The following is a 22,762-nucleotide window of genomic DNA, read 5'->3' as shown; positions in this document are numbered from 1 at the left end:
AGTTATTGCTCTTTGTTAATGTTCATACTTTATTTTTGTCTGGGCCATTTCTCCTAAAGTATAAAAGCTTTAAACTTGAAACTTAATAGGATGATAGATCTCATTAAGAAGAAGTGCAGTGCACAAGAACTGGTACTCTACATTTATTATTTTTTGAGTTATTGTCCTTTGTTAATTTTCATACTTTATTTTTGTCCAGGCCATTTCTCCTAAAGTATAAAACCAGGACATGAAACTTCATAGGATGATAGATCTCATTAAGAAGAACTGCAGTGCTTAAGAACTGGTACTCTGCATTTCTTATTTTTTGAGTTATTGCCCTTTGTTAATGTTCATACTTTATTTTTGTCCAGGCCATTTCTCATAAATTATAAAAGCTTTAAACTTGAAACTTAATAGGATGATAGATTTTAATTATTAAGAAGTGCAGTGCACAGAAACTGCTGCTCTGCATTTCTTATTTTTTTAGTTTTTGCCCTCTGTTGATTTTCAAATTTTATTTTTGTAGTGGCCATTTCTCCTAAACTATATTGTTCACAAGGCGACACATCCGACTCGCGGAGTTTTAGTTGTTAAGCAGTATATATATCTTGTGACGAACATATTTTAAAACAAAGGGACACATATTTGTATGCGTGACCATCAAGTTACAAAATAGCACGTGACCGACTTACATTGATATATTTAGACGTTTTATTGCTTTTGACATTGAAACCTGCTAAAAACTGGTTTATCCGACATTTGTTATGCTTCTCACAGCAAACGCTTACAATGTGTACTGTACCTTCTATCATCAACAAGATGTTTACAAAATAGTTACCGTGACACTGCCTGTTTCTACTTTTCCAAGGTCATGATTTCCGTCTGGGCTTAAGTCTTACTGTACCTTTACAAACATTTAATGACTTTTGAGGGACTGCAGGAAGCTTGAAGAAATAAAATAAACTTTCATTGGTGATAATGATATAAATATCGGAGTTTTACCATAAACCACTTCTTTTTAAAAAAAAGTAACAGATCTAAATCACAAAAGATACTGATAAGTGACCACACTTCTGTTAAACGCATTTGATGCACAAGAAATGGTACGTCAAAATTTTCTGCAATAGACAGTCCTAGGTCGAACATAAACCTTTTGTAATAAAGCATTACATCTTATTTGTCACAGAATAATTTAAAACATAACAAAAATCATTTAACTTCATATTTAGTTTATTACATTGATACAACAATCGATGGTATCTGATTAATACATAAGGTATAATAAATATTGTTGTTTAACACACTCAGTTAAAACAAACTGTTCACTTTCTTCCAGCATAACATATGATTACAGTTTCAAACCTTTCATATCTGTTTCTCTTTTAATAGTGTTTATCTTTTGCTATCACTATGCTTACTTACAAAATCTTAACAACTGGTCAGAGATAACCTCCTCCTGACGTTTTTATTTGATTGATATCTGGAAAAAATTCTTACTTTGAACAAAAATATCTGTATAATAATGATTTTAAATTTTATAATATAATGTAATCTATTAACAAATTATGGTATAACATGTTTATAATTAACAGTCTAGATATAATAATCTAGTCAAATACAATATGTTATAGACAAATATTTTTGGCATAAAAATTGAAAACTGTTTATGTGAAAGGTTTGTTTTTTTATATCGAAGTTTGCAACTTTCTATTGTAGTCTTTAACAAAATTTCATACAAAATTGCAAAAGTATAATTAACAAAAAGACCAAAGTTAAACAATAATATAAAACTCTTGGTTATATATGTGCGCGAAACTAATCTAAAACAGGGACAAATTCACTTCTTAACATTCTACAATAATAAAAAAAAATGAAATTTATATGGAGGAATCATTTTATAATAAATTATTACACTTGAATGAAGGCTAGCAAGATCGTACTATATCTTCGAAATTTCGATTCATGTGGCGCCGCGTGGTGAAATTTGGAAATTTAATGCTGTTTTTTCCTTTTTCTCTACGTCCTTGCCATGTCCACAAGGCATCCATTATCTCACTACGCGCATTTTCATATTCTCATCGGGCCAATGACGTTCTGACTACGTCTCCGTTTTTCTTATCCCGGTCTCACTGCGCATAAGGGACTGTTTGAACGTAGAGTGAGAAGAGAGAGCGTGTCTTTTAGTGTGGTGGGATATAAAAACTACTGTATACATATAAATGAACGGTTTATATTTTCAAAGATCAGGCTAAATAATTACAATGTAATATGTCACTGGTTAGCTTTCAAATAAAGATATATACATGTAACATTATAACTGATTCTTTTTATATCCTTTTTACCTGAACCAAATATTCCATACAAGAAATAAGCAACAAACTTGTAAATCATTTTTAAAATATGCTGTTATGCAGTGACTCGATTAATGAAAAAGTACAAAAAGAATAGGACAAAAATAAAAACATGAAGAAAAAATATGATTTTGATTATGTAGCATGCACGTTTTCTTTCTAACTCGTGCCATGTTGTCTATTTCTAGATGTGTTGTCATTATGAATGTATTCTGATGACGACACAATAACTGTCCCCATGTTGCTTTATAATGCATGATATATTGATGATATGTTCAATTACATAGTAAACAAAAAACATTAAAAAACACACACATTTTATATTATAGTATATCTGATCATACTGTTGCACTTTGTCACTTGATTCAAAATAAGAGTGTTGTTGTTGTTGTTTAATAAATATAATTAAGAACATATTCATATAAACCAGGTGCAATGACAGAACAATGCTTATCAATTCTTAGAAAGTAAAATCTATGTAGATCTTATCTTAAATTTATTCGATTTTAAGAACAAGGATGCGTCTTTTTTCACTCACTTGCAAGAACTTCAAGCAAACATCACGTAAATGTGCGTGCAGTTAACTTAAGAATATATTTATACCAATCATGGAAAATATATGTGAAGCAGACTTAGTGTTAAACAATATAGCTGTTATGTTTCGGAGAAAATTTTAGTGAGGGCAACAAAAACAGAAATGTAATTTGATCGTATTCTACTGGCATGTAAGACATTTAAACTGTATACCGACATAGTAACTGTGCTGTACTGTAAGACAATTACATACTGATTTTTTGAATCTTAAGAAATAATTACAAAAATGCTTGATGTGATTTGCAACTCTTAAAATACATTTTTTATCATTCTTAATTTCTTTTCTATAATTACAACATAATGATATTTATTGCCAGATGAGTTTAATATTTTTAATTAGATGCGTATAATTTTTATTGTTCATCTTCAAGTTCTTTGATCAGATGCAGAAGCTCATCTTCAATAGCAATTTCATTCTTTTTCTGTGGCGGCCCTCTTGGTGGTGGAGTGGGTCGTGGAGGTCGTGGGGGTCTTGAAGGTCGAGATCGCCTTGGGTCAAAAACGGTGAAGTTCATGTCGATAATCTCATCACACTTTCTCATTTCGTTTCTGTTAAGACAGATCAAAGCATTTTATGTGTTGTTTTAATACACGTGTTAAATAGCTATTAATGTCAAAAATTATATTCAACATATATACTACCAAATTACAGGCGTCATGGACTTAAAAGCCGCACAACTAAACTGTTTGGGAAAAGTTTACAACCTTTAGGCTTGACGTTATTGAAAATGATAAATTGAATGACAAATCATCACCATTTTTTGAAAGATATACTATGCATAAATTTCATATTGGAAAATATGTATATAGCTACACAGTCTCATTGTATATATAAAATAAACATGTTTTAACTTCACACAAAGTTGTGTTTTAAATCCTACACACTATAGGTGGTTACAATATGAATACATATGTATATAGTTTCATTAAAAAAAACTGGCAGTTTATTTATGATAAGGCCAATTTGACATGACCATAGATAATTTATTCATTATTTTCTTCAACTTGGACATATTCGGATAAAAATAACATAGATTTCAATAAATTTCAATGATAAAAATATTTTACCCAAGGATGCTTAAATAAACATTCAGATACGATTGAAAAGTCTTGTTGTTTACGCTAAATATTATAAAAAAATATGGATAAATACAGTAATGTTACTCATTAGTTACTAATGATGTGAATGTGATTTTGATTTTAACTTATTGGGATTGTGCAAACATACGTTACTATAGATAATACAGACTTACTTGTTTTTAAATGCATTAGGATACTGTACAGTACTGTAGCCGTAATTTGCACAGAGTACATTTGATAACGTATATTTCCGTATCTCATCAATTTGCTCTGAAATTTTACAAAGATAAGCCTTTAAAAATAAAATAAATGTATTTATACTTGTACTCTTAAAGATGCTTAGTTGTCTGTTGCGATCGATACGAGACGACGAAATAAAATGATATTACCGCAGAAATTGTTGTATTCCAGATTTTGATATGCCACTTTTTATGCGACATAATTGTGACATTGTATAATTATTAGTCCTATGGATGTCAAAGATTGGGATAAATAACAATTGAAATCTTATAGTTGAATAAAATTGGATAAATATTTCATTTTGATAGTACGAATGGGAATGTGAATTGTAATCACCATTCCGTTAAACATTTTATCAAAATACATTTGCGAATAGTTTGTTTTCAATTTCTAAGCATGCCATAAAAATAGCTGGCTTGAAAAAGATAAACAATACGAGTTTATTGTTTTACATTTTTCAAAATTTATCTTTTACGATCAGGTTTCGGGTCAAAATAGTAAAAACCAGTTTACCTAAATGATTTTATCGAGGTATTCCTGACAATGAAATAAAAGTCAATATCAACCTTATTACAGTTTTGTATTTGTCTCTGTTTTAAAATACACGTATTCGTATTTAAAGAAAATGAAACGTATTTCAGTATAATTTTATGATTTTCTGACTTATGAAAAATGTAAGTGGAAAAACGTACTTTTATTATAACCGGTTGCTCTACTCTGAAACCAGAAACGGTCTCCAAATTTCATTCTCTTGAATTGTTCTCCAATCAGACACTCAAATGTTGGACCTAAACCTCCTGCCTCTTCCACTGATTTTTCTATGAGGCCACCAGTAAAGAGATCAATATCTGCTGGCGACCTGGTGAAAGAAAAGTTTATTGTTTGTTTAAATGATGTCGTTTTCATTGATTTATAAAGGGGTGATAATAATAATAATAATAATAATAATAATAATTTTCTAGAACAATTTATAATCTGCCATTTAACCCATTACTTCATATACACGCCTTTTAACGCCTTTTTCACCCCCCTTTTTGTTGTCTCAAATGATGAAAAATGCCTTATTTAGGCCCCAAACACTTGTTTTTGTTTGAGAAATGTTGTTAAAAAAGTGACCTCTTTTTCGGCGCGGCCCCCAACCAAAAGATACATCAGGGAGTTGCCAGAAGGGGGATGTGCCCCCTTCTGTTTGGGGGGTTTGAAGGGGGCGGAGTCCATCTCATCGCAAGAAAATTTTGGACATGTGAGAGGCTGTAAATGACCCCAAATTGATCATAAGGTAACGCGTAACCATCGCTGAAAAGCATTTGACTCTATCTCAATCCATTGAGAAGTTGCAGCACTTTGAAATCAATTTTGATGGAAAAAATCAACGCAAAATAGTGATTTTTGGCAATTTTGAGATGTCCCCTCGTTGCCATGGTAACAGAAAATTTAAGCCTGAGCATGTTGTTGCAAGGGCAATGGTCCAGTCAACATTTGTGCCAAGTTTGATTAGTGTTGAAGCAGTTTTTACAGTATGATACAATTTGAACTTGTAACGGGAGACTTTTCAATGAAAACAGCCATTTTTCACAAAATGCTCATGAAGTAATGGGTTAAATAATAATATATGTAGGACCATGTATCTCACACTTGCTAACAACGCCTATGTATAGTTTTTTCGTGGTTTGTTAACATATTTAATGTTAAATACTATCCACATAATTATTCATTGTATTACGTAAGTTATATTATTGTAGAACAGCAATTCACTTAAGGAATCCAACAAATAAGGTAGGAACAATGTCAACTACTTGATTTTCATTTTTTGACATTAACCTCTTTGAATATCTGCCTACATCCCAATGAAGAGATCATATTCGGTTAAGTTAAAAATTCGGTGTAAATAAATAATTAAAATAATCCCTTACTCGTATCCTGCTTCAATTAGTTTGTCTTTTATTCCCTCGACAAAATCATCTAAAGGTTCGTTATCCCATTCGTCCGCAAGTCTGTCAAGTCCACAGAACTCCCTGTAGTCATTATATGTCCCTATGCCATGATCTCTACCTCTCTGTATGTTTATTGCAGCCAAATCCAAGGCAAAACCTTCAGCTTTGTTCAGAAAGAGATTACTTCGAACTGCCTCTACCATAAATCTTTAAATGAAATGATGCTTATAGATAAAATATTATACATTCACTTTCCAAATTCAATTTGTTCATACACGTTGAAGATAAAAGTCTAAGCATAAATGAGGAAAATGGGATTGATCCCCTCTTTTATTAAACATTTTCAAACAATTAATATTAAACTCTTAATTCATACAAGAAATATTGAGTTCATGTGAAATGGAGTGTACCAATCGTCCATTTTGTTCACTACCTGTCTGTTTCAAGTGAAGCCTCCCCTGTCAACCAGTACATCAGTCTATCAAATGCCCGCGGTCTGTACGTCAAACTTGGATTGTGAAAAGTTTCCTCTGTCTTCACTGCCCCATGATCAATTGGTTGATAGTCATTATTGAATAGAATCATCTCGGGTGATATCCATGAATGACCCATTCTATAGATAATTATATATAAAAAGGGATGTTTATAATATCCATATACAAACTCAAATGATTCATGTCCAAGAAGAATTTTTTTTCTGATTGTCAAACAGTTATCAATGCGTTTTCGGACACACAACGAGAGTAGAATATTTAAAGATATTTACATCTGCTTTGAGCATGTCGTTAATATTCATATCACCGTTGTTATTGGAGTAATCTTTATTTTCTTTACTTTGTTTCTCACTCAGTGGTGGTGTATTATACCAGGTCCTACATTAATTCTTTCTTTGTAAACAATGCGGGTAAAGGTTTAGGGGCGTGAGAAATTCATTATCCCTCGTTTACAAACTTTATCAAACTGAGTCTGCAATTTTCATGTCATTTTGCTGTTTTATAATGCTTCCGAGAGATCACATTTTTCAAGATATTTAACATGTAATAAACAAACATTTTTATCTTTTTATCTTTAAAAATATATTATACATGTATATACTGTATATATTTTAGAACACCGAATAATAAATAATTATATAGTTTGAACGTTAGTCGGGTGTATACTAGTTATCCTATATCTATGGTGGCGTCACCTTTTATTTGTCGTAAACTTGCTTATTTGCGTCTTTCCTTCTTTGTAAATTCGCTTTTTCACATAATTGCATGAATGATATTTTGCATTGTCGCATTTTTGGAGTGTTGCCTTTGTGCTTTTTTCGCATTGTTAGAATTTGACCTTGTCATATCTTTTAGTGAGTTTTCGTCTTTTCGGATTTAAAAGCAACATAAAATGAGCCGCGTCACGACAAAACCAACATAATGGGTTTGCGACCAGCATGGATCCAGACCAGCCTGCGCTTCCGCGCAATCTGATCAGGATCCATTCTGTTCTCAATCAGTTTCTCTACTAGTTATAGAGTTTGTAAGCGAACAGCATGGATCCTGATCAGACTGCGCAGATGCGCAGACTGGTCTGGATACATGCTGGTCGCAAACCCATTATGTTGGTGTTGTCATGACGCGGCTCAAATAGTGATGATACGACATTGATTTTATGTCACCTACCTGTACGCTGCTGCAGCAAATGCGTTAATAATTGTTGGATTTTGTTCGGCGTCATAGGAGTAATCCTCAGAAGATTTCAGTTTATATTTTGTCATTGCATCATCTGACAGGATGGCAGAAAGAAACTGGTCGTAAGTTATTGTTTGCATTATGGCTATGACCAGCTTTCTTGTCTCCTGGAATATTATTTCATCACTGCCGGGTGTCGGGTAGAAATCTAAAAGATGAGAAGTCATTTGTTTAGTCCTTTTCTATGAAGATGACCTGATGTTGACAAAATAATACGTAAATCAACAGGATGATATGTCACAGATAGTTAAATAGGTTTTGCAGTACAATATGTATGCTAATAATAAATTAAAACAATAAGTTTGAAATGACTGGTTTGATATTAAGTCTTCAGTTGAACGTTTTTATTTTGAAAGTAAAACAACAAAAGTGTTAACTTTAAGAATGATAAGACAAAAGTTTCATTTTTAGATCTGAAGATTTATCGGTATTAATTTTCCATTGTCTCTATGCCATTGAGTCTAGATAATGAACATTTGTTTCCCATCGTCACCGTCATCGTTGATTTAAAAATCAATAGGTATAGTGAAATACAGAAAAAACGGAATCCCTATAGAACGTCCAAAACGGCAATTTTGAAAATGTTGCAGGGTCGGTTTGATTGCTCCTGGTCATGGACGGTACCGGAATTGCGATCTTCCGTCCACACCCATTAGGAACAGCTTTAGCAGAATTCAACATTTTTAAACATGTTGAAAGTCGATCACTTGCTGAGAAAAAGGTTATTACTGGTTATTTATCCAGGAAAACCTGTAAGATGGACCAACTGCCGAGATATGACCAAACATTTGTTAAAAAAATCGAAAAAGCAACAGAACAAACAGTCAATATGACATGCAAATATACGATTATAAAACATTATCTGTATCTATATAAGCATTAACAATTACTACTTTTTAAAATCTAACATTTAATATCTAAATTTGAAACCAAATGTGCTTATAATCTAATAGTGTGAAATATTCACCTTTCAATATGTTGGCAATTCTGTTATGTTCTTTCACAAATAAATAGTGATACGCCGTCAAGCATGGAACTTCATTTACCCGAGCATCCCCTTTTGTACAAATAACAAAATCATTTATGTAAATAAATGTTAAAATAGAAATCTATGAAAATGTAAAGTTTAAACCTGAAGCTTAAGATAAACCGTTATACAATTATTTGATATGCAAAATATATTTTTTTGGCTAAAAAGGGCAATTAATAATCCAAATTTCTTTAGGTTAAGAGAAAAATATACATAAATATCTTTATATTTTGTGCCTGGCAGGGGTTTACATTGCACCAAGAATGATAAGGTCATATGGCGACATACCAGCTGTACTCAATTATCATAGAGGATAACCTCGAGGTGTCTCTCCCTGTATTATATTATGCACGAAATGGCACATGGGGAGAAACACATACGTTCTGTAAGCTAGAGTGATAGCTTCCTTATTTGCGAAAATTGAGAATCCAAAGCCCCTCGCTAGACACGAACCCACAGCGCCTGGGGCGAGTGGATTAAAGTTAACAACTTTAAACAGTCAACCACGAACAGTCCATAGTTGTATATATCAATTACTTTAAAACAAGATAGAGTTCAAATAAGAGTGTGTTGATTTTGAACTTGTATTCGATCTGGATTTATTTTCCTATGGCGTCCAAGTGTTATTTTACTAAACAAGCTGCACAGGCATCAAGCAATGCAGCTTTATTGATCCTAGCTATTTCATTCATTCATTGTAATCATCTGCGGTTATTAAACCCTTTACTTGCTAGATTTGTGTAATTTATTTGCCCTGCTTTTTATGTGAAACAGATTTTTTCAAAATTAAGAGATTTCAATAACGCAATACAAAGAAAATATGCAGGTATGTGGCATGGGTTAATGTTTTCTCAACTAGGTTAAGTGGTAATGTACCGGCTTTTGAGCATTGTTGGTTGGCCTCAGTCAGTTCACAGTCAGCAGGATCCCCATCTAGAATGCGCTCTCCACTTTGTCGGGTAGTTGTTTTAAGTAGGAACCCCTTCCCGTCTTCTGAAATAATTACCAAAAAATATTAATGAGCTGAAACATCTTTAATTTTATAGCATGTATAAAAGGAGTCTGGAATGAAATAAGATAGAATCAAACATGTTTATACTCACACTATTTTGATATCCATGGTATATTTGTGAGACAAACGATTATGCCTAAAATAACACTAATTGAATTAAAGATAAATGTCCTACCAAAATATTGGTGGATAAATATTGCAACAATATTTAGATATTTTAATTTGTCACACCTAAAAGAATTAGTTTAAATCAATACTTATCAGTTTAGGTAAAGTACGTTTATACCATGTGCTATTTATACTACAGTTTTATCAATTTCCTAATGTAATATGTACATTAAGGCAAAATACCATAACTTTCGTACTCTCCCTATAGAACATTTCTTTTGGACTTTGGCATATTCAACCAAACCTATAGCATTTAATTTGTACCTTGATTCTATATACGCATATACGATTTCTAAAACTATTGCTACTTTGTATAAAAGTTTGACATTTGTTGTAAATGTAAGCACTCAACCCAAACTACGAGTTATAGATATTGCTTTACATATTGTATTTACCTCCGTCTCTTAGACCCTTTTGCTGTTCTAGCGAAGAGCCGTAAACATTCGAAGCATCGATGAAAGACGTGATTGCGTTAACCTGTTGTCTAATTGGTCTTCCACCAGATAGTGCTGAAACAAATATTTGACATCAGAAAAAAAGGAAAATAATGCTATTTTAGACCTTATGCTCTTCAGTTAATATGTTTGTTGCAAATAAACATACGTAAACTGATTTTGTAATTCAGTATAATAGAACCCTTTGTAAAATGTTAATAAATTATAATTTGTAAGTTTAACTTTCTTTAAGATCATCCTTAACATATTACGAGGCGGTTTCAATTATACCTCTTATCAGAGACTGGTTTTGTTACCGTGAGTTATCGAAATAAGATGACTTTGTCTGCTCGCAAAGAAAAGAAATAGTAAAAAGATTATGTACTTAACCTTATGCTATTCTCAACGACCTGTTATCATGCTTTGTCATATACATGCAACCGATTACTTATATACTGTTGTATTAATTTTGTTTGTTTATCAATAAAAGTTCGCTGCTTTCTGTTTGGTAGAACACTAGTCTTACGGTAAAGATGAACTTTTATTCTTTATGGATCTGATGATACTTTAATAAATAAAAATGCTCACAGTCTGGACAAAGCACGGGGGAAGATCTTTTTAATTCTATACAATGGTCTTTTTCGAATATTGGCTGGAATTCGTCATCCTCTGGACTAATTATGTTAAAACAATTGTCAATGCTGAAACGAAACACATTATGACTATTTTTCATATTCACACTTTTTTTAATACAACCAGACATGAGATAATCGTGAACTGTATGTAATTTGAGATAACTAATTACAATTGCTGATTATCATTTGTTGCAAGGAATTGAAATCCGATTACAATGCAAATGAGTTCTAAATTGACTTTTTAATACATTTGTATTTAAAACTCTTTTCATTGATCAGTAATGCGCCAATCAATAAGATAACAATTCAATTCTATTCAATATCTTTTCCTGTATTTATGACCATTAAAACATATATACACTGAAAAATTGCAATCATATATACATTTCAGTCAAATTTCATGATTATAAAACTGAACATGACACAGCGTTTGAATTAAAAGCACATTATGTACCAGAAATACTTTTGTTTCTTTAAAGCTTTTTCACTTTTAGTGTCCTGTTTTATTTTTTCAAAACGTTCCTCAGTGGCAAATAACCTGAACCATCTTCAGCTTCTATTGCTGTTTTTTCTGTTGTTGTTTTTACAACTAGTACATTTATAGTGATTTAATATTTTGTATGGAAGTCAAAATTCTTCTTTTGTTTAGGCTTTACTACTTTTATGATAAATTATTTCACATTTGGCTCTACTTTCTTCAGGTGTTATACATCTAACATGCTCTAATCCCTTGTTTGAATGCTATAAAACTGATATTTGCCTTTTCTTATTAAGGAAAATGTTATTCCTTTCTGAGGCATGGAGGTACACCGGTGTGTTTCATTGAAGTCAAACAATAATGATGTTTCTTTCTGTTTGTACACCATTGTTTTAATCGTTGCGTATCTTTATTTTATAAAAAAAGTGCCTTACGCATCAGACTAGGAGAATTTTATTCAATAAAACAAGATTGCTTGCTAGGCATGTTTAAGATGAGCCAAATCGTCGAAATAAAAGTTGAACTTCATTAAAAAAAAGTTCGCTTCCCTAGGCATTGTTTAGAATAGACAATTCTAGATGAGCCAAATCGTCGACGGAAAAGTTGAACTTCATTTTTGTGTTTTGTTTGTTTGTTTCATAATATTCCAAAGTATAGCTTTGATGAAGTTGTGTTATATGCACAGCAGTATTGCAGCTAATAGGTCATGCTCACCGCATGCTCATTTAATTATCACACAAATTGAAAGCTTCCTGTAAGAATATATATCAAAAATGTTTTAAAACTTACTCATCTCTTTCTGCTTCGTCGCAACAATGTTCTACCGCTGAAATGAAAAAAAAAGAGAATACATTACACTGATATCAAAAACACTGACCTTAGTGTCGGTCATTCGTGCATTTTTTCCATGATCCACAGTCAAATGATAAATTATCTGACGCATTTGCCAGAGTTTATTATATAAATACCTAAACTTCAAGGCTTTTGAAAGGAATGAAGAAATTTACCTGACGTTTCTGGGGTAAGCGTTAAGTCATGATCCAGAAATTGTCCAAAGCCCATTGCATGCAGAGTTAAGTGTTTGCTACGAACTTCAGTTAGATTAGCTTCGTTATGTATGTGATTACTTATTGTTCTCGCATTTGGGAGTGGCGCATTGTTGATACCAACTGTTCTTGGTGTTCCGAGATCGTCATCTGATAAACAAAAATACACCTGTTCTATGAACTTTTATAATATTGCTCGTTTGTAACGTCGCTTTTCATTGGATAATCGCCACGTTTATATACCGGTAGTTTTAGATACACAGCTGTTTTCAATTTATGAACAAATCTTATTTTGTCCTCCAAAAAAGAAGTTTGCTGTAATTATAGATTCGTTGTAAATATTCCTGACAAATTATATGACCGTATATAAACGGTTGTTAGAAATATAACCCAAACTGCAATAATTTCCAAACAACCGTGTGTAAAATATCACATAATTTGTCAAAAAAATCTTCATATCTAATAATACAAAAGAGTGTCGGCAAATTCATCATCACATGCTCATTTATTTAGTTCGTTCATACAGTTTTAATACCAGCATCACAAGGATAAACTTAATTCAATTTACACAATTCGGAGGAGTGCACTCACGTTTTGTCTATTCAAACACATTATCATATTATTGTTTCATTTTTTTCCTATTAACGATAGATAAACAGACCTAATTGTTATTTTTATTTAAAACTTTTAACATTTATAAATAAGATATTAATATGACTAACAGTTATCATCTTTTCAATTGTATCATAGTTTGGGGACCTTTCTGTTGAAAATATGTCAGAGTTGAATCGTATACACATACATGTACAGTGCGTTAACTGGAGCGTAGATATTAATTACCTGCACTCCAGAGCATGCCCATTGATTGGCTTATTTTTGCTGGGGTTTATTTATTTTGATGGCAGAGAAAGGGAAAACGATAGAAATATCATATTCAGATGCTCGTTCATTCGGGTTTCATATCGTGGCCACAGGGAACGTGTTTTTATGTTTGACTATGATACAAAAGAAAAGGAACATCAAAAACACTCGGCCATCTGGTTAATACTCGGGGGCTACGTTCCCTGTACAAATCAGATATCCTCGTGCTTCGATGCTCCTAATATTACATAGTTTTTACTTTGAAAGGTTATATGTTTTCATCATATCGGTAAAACTATTTTATACATTAACTTTTAAATTCAAATTAAGTCAGTCGCAATTCTTTGTCAAGTATTTAACTGTTGTTACTGTTGTAAGTATGCGAGGATAAGAAAGAAAGAAATCAATCGATAAAGGTTTTGACTAAAGTTGAAGAAATTAGAAGTAATTTGAAAAATAAACTTGTGAATAGACCAACCTTACAAATATAAACTAGAAAAATAAACCATTTATTAATCAAAATATATCTTATTCTGAATAAATTAAATTTTCTCATCTTGAAGTATTTTCCAAATTCTACATCAATTTGACATAACTCAATGTCCCATCTACAAAAAAGTCTCAATTTGGAAAGGCTTTATATTTCATACTATATATATAGGAATAAAAACTTTACCATACGTATTCGGAACGACTCGCTCTTGACTTCTACCAGCCATGCCCCATTCAGGATTTCTTAAGTTATTGCAAGAGCCATCTGCACTTCTGTACTTGACGTCAGGGTCGCATTCCTCCGGCGGCTCGGCGACATTACAAGTGTCTCCATTAATCTTCTTGAATACATTAAGAACCTGTCCATGGCTGACCTCTTTTAAAGTGTTCCCATTTCTAGAATAATAAAACATATCGGATATGGCAGTTGTCAGTTGAAAAACTGACAAGGATGTAAGTGGAAGTTTGTCAGTTGTGGATATAACTGCAGTATTCAGAAAAATTAAGGATTTTAAGTCATGAAATCACAAAATAAATTTAGTATTAAACATCCACTCATTCAATATCCTCTTTACTATATGAAACATTCTTACATGTTAACCTGCATATTAAAATGAAACCTGATTTAGATACGATAAACACTTCATTCTCATATTTCCATTGATAATTTTCGGCTTACTGTGTTCGGAGTATACGCATTGCCCGAAGTGCTTCGTTCACGGATCTGTCCATATTAGCATTTCCGTGCTTACGTTGACCATGACTCATTGACATTGGACACCAATTAACTGTCAATACAATAAACTTTTTTAAAGAGTCTTTTAACATTTCATCAACAAACAAAATCTATGCTTTTATAAATTTTAAAACAAACGCCTATATAAAACATCTAAATACATAACTTATATTTAACTTATCATAGCAAATATTGCAAACACTATTTTAAATTATAAAGGAATCTGTTTTAAATAATCTCTCATTACTATAAAATACTTATGAATTGAATTAATGTTTTCCTGTTTCATATAGGTAGCAATACTCCTAGGAAATTGATTTATCTTGATTATTTATTAGGTTTTGTGCAGTTTAGTATTACTCTAATCAAACATGTACATACGTTTTTCTATTGCAAATACCTAATATATGGAAAGAAATGTACATCAGTCTAACTTGACTTGTTTTCAAATACACTAAATATTTCACTGCGTTTAATTATATGCTTATTGTCTATTTTCATGTTGTACGATTTGGAAATGAAATATTGTTTAATCGAAAATTAATTCGATTCAGAAATAAAATAAAGACCAGTCATGTGATAAAAGGTAATATTTTGTTTATAAAATGAGTCAAATTGATATATTGATCCATGTATATAGTGCAATTATCGTACATACGTTGACCATGACTCCTTGACATATGACACCAATCGGGACCTCTTCTGTCAACTATAAGAACACAACATCTTGTTTAAAACTGTTTAATAAACAACTTTCTTCTACAACTTATGTAGGGTTTTCTGTCAATGGATACCAATTTTAATAATAATGATGTCCTCTTAACAGTTAAGGTTCTTCAAAATATGTGGGTATTTTCTATCAACTGTCAGAAATTAAAGATCATATTATGTATACGATTGTCTACTTAAAAGTCATTGTCGTTTGGGTTCTTCTCTATCAACTGTCAAAACAATAAACATTTGATGTATAAAGTCCAATCGACATCTATGATATATTAAATCTGGAGAAACACCGGCCCTTAAAAATATCTACCTGTACTTTCCGTAGTATTTTGTTTAGCAAATAGTTACCGCATATATGCTTTTTAAGTATAGAATTATATATAATTTTACATAAATTTGCAAACCACATATTTTTGATATTCAATATAATGTTTGTTTCTTTTTTAGAGACAAAAATTTGCATTTCATAGCCAAGCTAAAATATATGTTAAATCTAATAAAATGGTGCATCAATTTTAGTGATGATAATGAGATTTTTTATATCAAAATAAACATATTGTACTAGTACAAAGAGTATAGAATTTATTCAGATCACACGTCTGTGCAAGATGGCCTGGTTGAATACATGATTGTGGTAAAAACTTATCGCTTTCTGCTACAGTAGTTACAGGAAAAAATATATGTGTGCACTATTTAATCATAAATCCGATCAGTTTAGATTTTATAAACATTTGCCTAAAACTATGGAGAAGTAACTTTTATGCCTTAACACTGCGGTCCAAATGAGCAATATACTGATTCTAAATTCAAATTAAGCATTCTATATAAAAAAACCATGTAAAGCAAAAATTTAACTTATCATAACAAATATTGCAAACAATTTTTTAAATTGTACAGGAATCTGTTTGGAATAATTTATCATTACTATAAAAGCATTATGAAATGAAATGTTCCCTGTTTCTCCCAGGCAACAATACTTCAAAATGATTAATATGTCTTGATTATTTATCAAGTTTATTTACTCAACCAGAATATGTGCATATGTTTTTCTACTGCAAGTACCTAACATATCGAAAGAAATTTACAAGTCTAACTTGACTTGTTTTTCAATAAGATTAATATTTCACTGCGTTTAATTAATATGCTAAGTGTCTATTTTTAAGTTGTACAATTTGGAAATGCATTTATTTATTGTTTAACCCAAAATTAATTCGATTCAGAAATAAAATATTTCAGACCAGTCATGTGAAAAAAAGCTAATATTTTGTTTATAAACGAAATGTAATGGTTTGGATTATTGATATATTGATCCATATATGCAGTGCAATTATTGTAGGTACATATAGGTTATTGTATAATTCGACCTAAATATTTAAACTTTTATAACAAGTGTGTAAGTACACCTACGTACGACGTTTGATTTAACCGCAACATGTTTTTATTCAACATACTGTTGTTGTTTTTTTTTTGCAAAATTTTCTCTAACTCAAAGGAAAATATTTAGAAAACTTAACCATACTTTTTCTCGTGAAGATAAATAATCATGCATATGTTATAACAAAATTAAGAAATCTTATTGGATAAGCAGTCGCTTACTTGTTTGGATACTTGTAATTACTGGTAAGTTATCAAAGAAAACCGGTTAGCCTGACGAGATAGCAAAACATATCTGTGAAAACTCGGTTAAAAAACCAAAGAAAAACAAACGAATATCAGAAAAAAGACAACATACGTTTTCGTTCCATTTGTTCGAGTCCTCTTTCAAGGAGACTAATAGTCCTTGCTTTATCAAGGGCTTCCAAAACTTCATCTTCGCTAGGAACAGCAGAATAACAACACCCGATCAGAAGAAGGACTATGCTGCCTTGTACAATTATCTATAGAAGAAAAGAAATGTAACAAAATTTGTTAAAGAAATCTAAACTGATGTTTATTTGTCAAATGATATAACTATAAGAGTATAAGACTCGATATTTATAATGGCAAATCTTTATATGAAATACATGCTTAATCCCATGACAACTACATATCACACAAAAACTGCCATGGTTCTTTGCAAAACTAAGAGTAAAGTAAAGGAAAACATTGAGAGAAAAAAAAACCATGAAGAAGAATGAACGACAGTGTTAAAATTTGATTTTTTATTGTGGCTTCCGAATGTTGGCTATTCAGCAGCAATATAATGGAGTAAGTATTTCTCTTCATTAATCTTTGGCTTGCATTTTTAATACATTTTGTTCATTAAGCATGACATTATTGTTGTTTTCGTACTTTTAAATACTTTTAATTTCTCTTTAGTTGTCTTTTATTTTCTACTTGGGTTGAACAAGTAAACATTCTTGAACTCAAAGGAGATGCTGCCTACATTGAAATTAGTGTTTTGTAAATGATATGCTGGCTTCAAAATTTCCGATCCCTATACCAAATTCCCTTTTATTTAGTCTCGTCCATTCTGTTTTCTCGTTAATGGAGCATGTGTTGTGTTTTAATAGATTAATAGGGGACATAACGCCACTGTTTGACACTAACAAGTCACATTGAAGGCTCCGTTATAAGTGCCGAATGAATACGTGGATATTCTCAATTCATAATTTTACTATTTTATGTTAAATGTTGAATTCTGCTTTAGGGGCTCACTCAAAACTTATTCGTCAAATTTTATAACAGACATCTGATTGCGTAAACGTGAATACAAAAGTATCCGCACTAACGTTAAATGTTTTATAAACTTGAAAATCTAGACAATCTAATAGTTCTAAAAGGCATGAAATCAGAAACCATTATAACTTGAAATACGCAAACAATATTTGATTATCGTTACATTAAAAATATTTTTTTCAATGACACTAGAAAATTAAAAGAAGATTTGCTTCATCTGTTAACTAAAGCAATATTTGAATTTGAAACAACACTGCTGAGCATCTGTTGTATGACAATTGTATTGGTTAATTAATTAAAGCAAGACTTAAATTTATTCCTATAAAATGTAAGATCTTGTTTTACTTTTTGCGTTAAAAACCATGTCTGTAATCAAGGTCACCAAATCTTTATTTGACTAGGAACAACAACAAAAACAACATCAACAAAATTAAACAAAACAACAACTGCAACTTAATGTATGAATAAGTCAATTTTAAGCTTTTATAAGTAATGAGAACACACGATTTGAAACAAATTAATTTTACTTACCATCATGTTACGAAACAAGTCTGCCCAAATATTATCCAAAAATAAAAGCCACGTACAGTTTAATTTAAGGATTTATATATGTTTTAATTTTCTTGCACGCGTGAAGAGTTAATTAGAGTGGGCGAATAGTTTTATGTTCTATATATAAACAATGTTTGATCAGTTTTACGAGTATACGTAAATGTCACACATTGTACCAGCACCCGTAATAAGAAAATGGATTTACGTACATAATTACGTTCTTATTGTCAAAGTGAAATAAATTCTGTGACAAGCACGAACATTTTATCATATCAAACATCATCATCAAATGGGAGATTGGTACTCTTATAGTTTTGACCTGGCATGACTTTGATGACATATTATTGATAGTATTAAAAGGCGATGAAAGTTAATCTAAAGTAATGTATTCTAAGTCAAGATTTCAGTGATACCGACGGCTTTCTGTATTTATTACACCTGCAATTTCATTATCAACGTAGATGCGCATGATTATTTTAGACGTTTTTCATACTTGTCTATTTTACTTTCCACATCAGCCCACCTACGATAAAAAATATTATGACGGCAGAATTATATATAATGATCAATTTTTAAGTGTTTATTTACAACCCAACTACAAGGCTTGAAGGCAAATACTACTTTTGGACATAAGATGACGATTACTTGTAAGGCCTACGTATTTGCTTGTTTTAAGTGCCTATGCAAGTACTGAGATTGACTCATGATTGTTTCTGTACTGGCTCCGGGTAGAAAATTCTTTCTGTACTGTCTTCAGGTTAAACAAATCTGGAAAAGAGTGAGATCCTTCGGAAGTATAAATCACAACAAAATAACATAAAAATTGCAGATTCGGTTTCATCGAGTCTGTACATGAGGGATTATGAAAAATCGCAACATCCGTCACAACCCCTAGCACCGGCCCCAGCCGTTCTCAATTTATTTTCAACACTTAAAGAGCTGGAATGACCATAACACGACACCGTTGTCAGAATGATTAATTAGTAATGTTTTAAGGGCTTAATGAACAAAAGTTTGATTTATATAGACAAAAAGGATTTGTAAAATTGATGATGGATTTCATTGAAGTTCTGCAATATTCTGGCTCGGCACTTGCAAATACATGTTTTTCTAAACAATTGCAATCCTAATCAACCACAAAGTACTATCAATCACTGGCGTGTTTGGTATGTCTTGTACTTTTTTATAATTTTCTTTATATAAGTAAAATACAAGTCTTGCCTTGCAATAGCTTAAAATGAAAGCTTATTGCAGTGATATATTATAAGCATTGTGAATACACTACCGTTCGCCAAAACAAAACACGAATGTGTTTGGAGTGAAAAAATCGACTAATAAACATGATCATTCATTTGGTAATAAAAAATTAGTAAAAACGGGTTTTAATATCATTATCCAGTTGATTGTATAAAATATAAAAACAAATATATATATATATAAGATAACCCATCATCCTAGGAAGTTTTATGTAGATTTCTTATATTAAAGCAATAAAACACTTTAAAGGGACTTCATTGACGTTTTATGACATAAAGGTTCCTAAAATATCCTGTTCGAGAGTTTTGTATCGTTTGATATAGGTATGGACCAATAAGTTTACACATAAATGCACAATTTTAGATCATTCAGTCACTCTTTTCCCCAAAATAATCATTTCTATTGACCAAATGACCTAAAAGAGAAAAGTGTTTACAATGAGCAAAGACTCGTAATACAATTGCTTTTCAATTTAATTCTATCTATATCTTAATTGCTTGTTGACATTTTTTTTCTCCGTCTTAAGTACCAGACATTATCTATGAAACAATTTCAAATTTCATGGTTTTTATGATTTTGACATCTTCTGTATTTTACTCTGAAAAACAGACAGACCTGCGTGCTATAATGTTTTTATGTTAATGATTTGAAGAATGCTAGATGCGTACCACGTGAAAAAGTATCAAACCGCAAAGAAAATTGAAATTTGTCTTTTTACAAACTCCTAGACATTATAAAAATTGTACTATGTAAGGACATTAGAAGTTATGAAGTAAATCTCTATAAAGAACGCTGAAATAAGGAGCTTTTTAATCTCAAGTAACATGTGTGTAGAAAGGTTTATGTATACTGGCCGCCGGAATGAACCATATGGGCTAGATTATCTGCGCACTTGGTGGTCCAACGTAGAGCCTACATCAGCCGCGACATAAAATCTTCCTTGATCCGTTCTTCGCCTGTAGTTTGTGAGTAGAGGAGACAACAATACTACATAGGCATCACGATTCAAACGGCATAACCAAACATAAATGGCTCTTGTTGAAGCCATTCTCCTAAAATAAGTCGCGACATGTCAACCAGTCATCTCTGGCATTTTAGATGACCTGACCTTACCCTACTGTGTGTTTTTTCCGCGACTTGCACGCTTCATTTAACAGAAAAAACAATAAAAATACCTATTCGTTTTTATCAATTGAAAGAAAGACATTTTTAAAAAAATTCAAACATGCCGGGACTGGATTCTTTTCCGAGATTTAAGTTTCATTTGATGTAGTATTACAACAATAACTTCTGTGAACATTTTCAGATCTTTCCAACACTTTGTTTTCCCAAAATAATTATAATTATAGTTGTGACGAAAGACCCAAAATTGACATGCATAGCAACGCTTTTCACTGATTTCGATTTGTACAGTTTGTTTAGTTTATTTCTAAATGTTTCTGTTTAAAATGCCACAGCTGATCTATATAATAATTTCCGAATTTAAGTTTTTAGGTTTTTGAACCTCAGTTGAGTTCTTTTAATGAAATACTCCATACAGCAATAAGTTTTTTAAAATACAAGTTTGCCAATCTAACCAGTGTGCTATGTTCAAATCAACGAGATATGCAACTGTTTATAGCAAAACGATATAAAACAGTTAATAGTGCACAGAAAAACATTACACTTCATTTTTACATTCTAAACTGTAAACGTTTAAGATAAATTTATATTTTATTTCAAAAACTTAACAGATAATGGAGCATGGATATGCAATTTGTTTTTTTACCTAATATCCCGGATGTTGATCTATTTATAGCACAAAGATGAACTTACTTACGCGGTTACTGTGTTAGTACATAAATTATTGAGAAATTAAAAAAAAAGTTTCAGTCGAGTAGACAATAATTTTTAGTCAATATTATAATGATGTTTTGATAATTGATAAATATGGAACGCCTGGACTGTCTTATGTTAAGATTGAATGATATACCTAGTTAAATGTCTTTCTGTTGAGTCCGAGATACAAAATGCTGGGTGGAAATCCTAATGTGCTCAGTTATTGAAGTGCTATGTTGTGTGCTGACTGTATTTTATTCAGTCAAGTCAATGTATTGTCGGGTGCATAAGGTGCGTTTGGTTCATCTTAAAACAAAACAGGCATGTGGCAAACACACCAATATAGTTGAGTTAAAAAGATATGTTGTAGGGTGTACAGTTATTATGTTCGGGTTATAATAATATGCTGTTTTGGTGCTCTTCTCATCATGTTCAACCCTGAAAATTTAAAAATTTTTGGGTTTATTTAAACCTAAATTGGTTTTTCCTTTTAAATAAAAAATTTTTTTTATACGGCCAATTTTTAACTTTTTTAACCCCCATGACAATTAAAGTTCCAAATTCCCGTGGCTGTTTTTTCTAAAAGGGGTTATACTTATTTTTAAAAACTTTTTAAGGGGGCCCAAAAAATTTAATTTAAAATTAATTTTTAAAATTTCTAAACGTTAAACTTTTAAAGGAAAATTTTCCCCCCCAATTTTTTTTCCCAAAAAAACCTAACCCCAATTTAAAATTTGGGGGGGCCCCAGGAATTTTAAAATTGTTTTTACCAAAATAATCCCGGAGGGAAATCTTTTTTATTAAAACAAAATTTTGTTTATTTAACGCTTACTTGCCCGAACAAAATTAATTGAAAAATTTAAAAATAAAAGTTTTTTTCATAGAAAATTTAATTTTGCCCAAAAAATTTTAAAAAATAATGAGGTTTTAAAATTTTGGGTTTAAACTCCC

General features: G+C 31.3%; 1 protein-coding gene across 1 annotated transcript; it reads right to left on the bottom strand.

Annotated features, from left to right (window-relative positions):
* Positions 1-1,200: 1,200 nt before the first annotated feature.
* LOC132741246 (peroxidasin homolog pxn-1-like) lies at positions 1,201-18,721 on the bottom strand. The gene is made up of 17 exons (XM_060729372.1): positions 18,716-18,721; positions 17,259-17,403; positions 15,462-15,512; positions 14,747-14,855; positions 14,252-14,463; positions 12,676-12,864; positions 12,458-12,494; positions 11,144-11,256; positions 10,517-10,630; positions 9,818-9,934; positions 8,879-8,968; positions 7,843-8,059; positions 6,615-6,794; positions 6,161-6,388; positions 4,940-5,106; positions 4,181-4,277; positions 1,201-3,476 (listed from the first exon to the last, which is right to left on the bottom strand). Exons 1-17 carry the CDS (start codon positions 18,719-18,721, stop codon positions 3,281-3,283), a joined length of 2,268 nt encoding a protein of 755 aa, XP_060585355.1. The 3' UTR covers positions 1,201-3,280.
* Between the last annotated feature and the right edge of the window lie 4,041 nt (positions 18,722-22,762).

The sequence above is a fragment of the Ruditapes philippinarum genome, unplaced genomic scaffold, assembly GCF_026571515.1.
Source record: "Ruditapes philippinarum isolate M1 unplaced genomic scaffold, ASM2657151v2 ctg1524_1_1_1_1, whole genome shotgun sequence".
NCBI classification, from domain to species: domain Eukaryota; kingdom Metazoa; phylum Mollusca; class Bivalvia; order Venerida; family Veneridae; genus Ruditapes; species Ruditapes philippinarum.
Note: the sequence above shows the minus strand (reverse complement) of the source record. Positions and strands in the feature narration are given on the sequence as shown.